General features: G+C 41.4%; 1 protein-coding gene across 1 annotated transcript in view; it reads right to left on the bottom strand.

Annotated features, from left to right (window-relative positions):
• The window catches only part of PRDM16 (PR domain containing 16), a 38393-nt gene extending 36079 nt beyond the window's left edge, over positions 1-2314 (bottom strand). The window contains exon 1 of the mRNA XM_008947157.1: positions 2215-2314. Coding sequence (XP_008945405.1) covers positions 2215-2233 — 19 coding nt within the window. The 5' untranslated portion in view covers positions 2234-2314. The remainder of the gene's footprint in view (positions 1-2214) is intronic.
• Positions 2315-2645: the final 331 nt, after the last annotated feature.

Here is a 2645-nt window from a genome sequence, read left to right as displayed (position 1 = left end):
AGGAATGTAACAGAAAAATAAATCAGTGCCTAATAGCTTTCAGAGAAACCAAGGGGAACACAATTATGTGGCATCTACATGCTAATCTACCAGACTTGAATCTCAAAGGAGTTCAAGTGCCCTACTCAAAATTCCTGCAGTGATAAGGGGTCTGCTGTGTTTGGCTGGGGTTCGGATAAAAGATTTTTATGATAATTATCTTTGTGTGGAACAATTTTGCATTTTCTTTCTTGTTAATTCAGACTCGAAATGGGGGAGTGAGGCAGCAGGAAGATAGCATTACTGAAAGTAAAAAGTATTAAGAAGTCAAATATTTAATGTTGGCCTATTATAATTTGAAAGCAATTGTGTGGCAAAAGCACTAGAGGTTACCAGGAAGACACAGATAAAGGTTACGTAATGACAAGATGGAAAACAAGGAGCACTTTTTGCTTCTCCAGATAAAAGCCTGTTAGAAACAGAAATGCAAAACAGCAGTGAGCATTCTGATTTCTCACCGACATCAAAAACCTGGTGTGTGCTGCCCCATCACCTGAACCCAGAAATTACTCATCTCTCCCTGTGTCGGTGTCACGAAAATTAGTAACTTTTTTGAGGAGACCACTGAAAAAATAATCCCAACCCTCCACCTCGGTGAGACAGCAGCTGCCACGCTGCCTGTTCACTCACTTCATCCACAGACCCTCAGCAGCACTAATCCTCAAAATATTCTTCTTTTCTTTCCAGAAATATTAGTCTAATTGTGCATATCTTCTGTATGCTCTTAAACAGTTTTACTGCAAATTTCGATCTAAAAAAAAATTATATTTGTATACAGGTAAAAGAAAACAAATGTACTGTAGGATGTCCTGGTGAGACAACTCAAATTTCAGTGATTAATTATGTAGAACAGTATTTCCAACTAATAGTTTAAAAACAACTGGTAGATGAGAATATATTTATAGAAATTAGTCATCAGCTAATAATATGAGACCCCCAACAGCCTCTACGTTCAGTGAATGAACAGAAAAAGACATAATATGCCTTAATAATCTCTTCACTGGAGAAAACTCATGTACCTTTTGCATTGTTCTCTTTCACTGTCACCAAATGTCAAGGAAACGAAGAGCCCCAGAAAATGGAGCAGAACTTTCCAAGTCCAGACCATCTTTCATTCCACTTCAGGTTCACAACATCCTTCACCTGAGGTGAGGTTTCTGTGGTGCTCTGTTACAACAGGTTTGGTGCTCAACTCAGGACTTGCAAACACCCATTTTACAGTAAGAACCTGTATAATTTTTGATTGCTCTAGATAGGTCTGTGCTGTTGCCTCACTTTTATGATATTTTGGGAATGGTGTAGCACACCTTCCCTAGTTTTCCTACAAGATCCCTTTCTGCTGCACAGTGTTTGCAATGACAGGCTCTGTCAGTTGCAGTGAGACAGGTGGGACACCAAACATTAGTCAGAGGTTCATCTTGAGCCTTTCCTTCCCTAGCAAAGGAAAAAAGTCCTGGCGACACGCCCAGACCACCAGAGCATTTCAGGCTGTGTCCCCTGCTAACCTGCTCTCCTGTTGCTGACCAGAGCCAGCAACGGCCACCAGAGATGCTCAGTCTGTGCCTCCTTCCCAAACCACAGAGTCAGATTTGGAATCTCACCATCAGAATTCCTACTGTTCTTACTCTGCTGTGCCAAATGTTTCTGTTCTTTGTGAAACTAAAATTGAGCCCAAAGCTTTCAACAGAATGACAGGCAGAAACTAAAATTGAGCCCAAAGCTTTCAATAGAAATCTCCACACTGCTTCTTATGCAAAGGCAAGTACTGCACCACCAGCTTCACACATCATGAAAAGGAAGAACCTGAAGCTCTAAAGCCCAGGGCTTTGCAAGCCTTGGAATGGTTTGACCCATTTTTATTACACCCAGAGAAACACAGTGACCCTGAGGCTTGGAAAGGCAGCTTCAGTCACTCCCAAACCCACACTGTTCATCCAAGAGAAGCAGCAAATTCATCATTGTGTGCCTTGAGGTTAATAAAAACTCACTTGCCATCAACTACGACAGCTACTCTCACCAGAGAAAGAGTGAAAATAGGTGTAAAACAGTAACAGTTCCAGAAGGGGCAAGTACCAGGTCAGGGTTTTGTCCCAGTTCAGCACTGAGGTTCTCAACATTCCCAGGTTTGCTGGTGAGAGGTGCAGAAAGGTCCTGTCTGGCAAAACGAGGCCTTACCTTCCATGCTGGGCGCCATGTTCCCAAGTGAATAACCACCTTCCTTCAAATACACCAAGAGCTCTTCTCCTGGCTCAATTTCTTTAATAACTTTATAATAGATCTGGGAATCAGAAACAAAAATTGAGAGACATGTTAAATATGCAAAGAGTTGCATTTTACATTTTAACCAATAACTCAAATTATGCCAGCTAATAGGGGAGGCTGTCACTTGATTGGTGTGATAATTGCTACTGAGAGCTCTTTTCTCCTGCCTTTATTTTTACTTCATGTGTGTCAGCGTTTCATGTGGCTTTGACCATAAAGCAGCATTTACAGTAACAGCCTCTCTCCTTCAAATTACACCAAATCTTCCCATTGTTTCCCCTGTCTCCTATAAGCCCAGTGAGTTTGTGATTCCAAGGGAAGATTAAGATTACAGAATTAATGCA

This window comes from Merops nubicus, unplaced genomic scaffold (assembly GCF_000691845.1).
Source record: "Merops nubicus isolate BGI_N331 unplaced genomic scaffold, ASM69184v1 scaffold7979, whole genome shotgun sequence".
NCBI classification, from domain to species: Eukaryota; Metazoa; Chordata; class Aves; order Coraciiformes; family Meropidae; genus Merops; species Merops nubicus.
The sequence above is the reverse complement of the archived record's forward strand: the minus strand, read 5'-3'. Positions and strand labels throughout refer to the sequence as shown.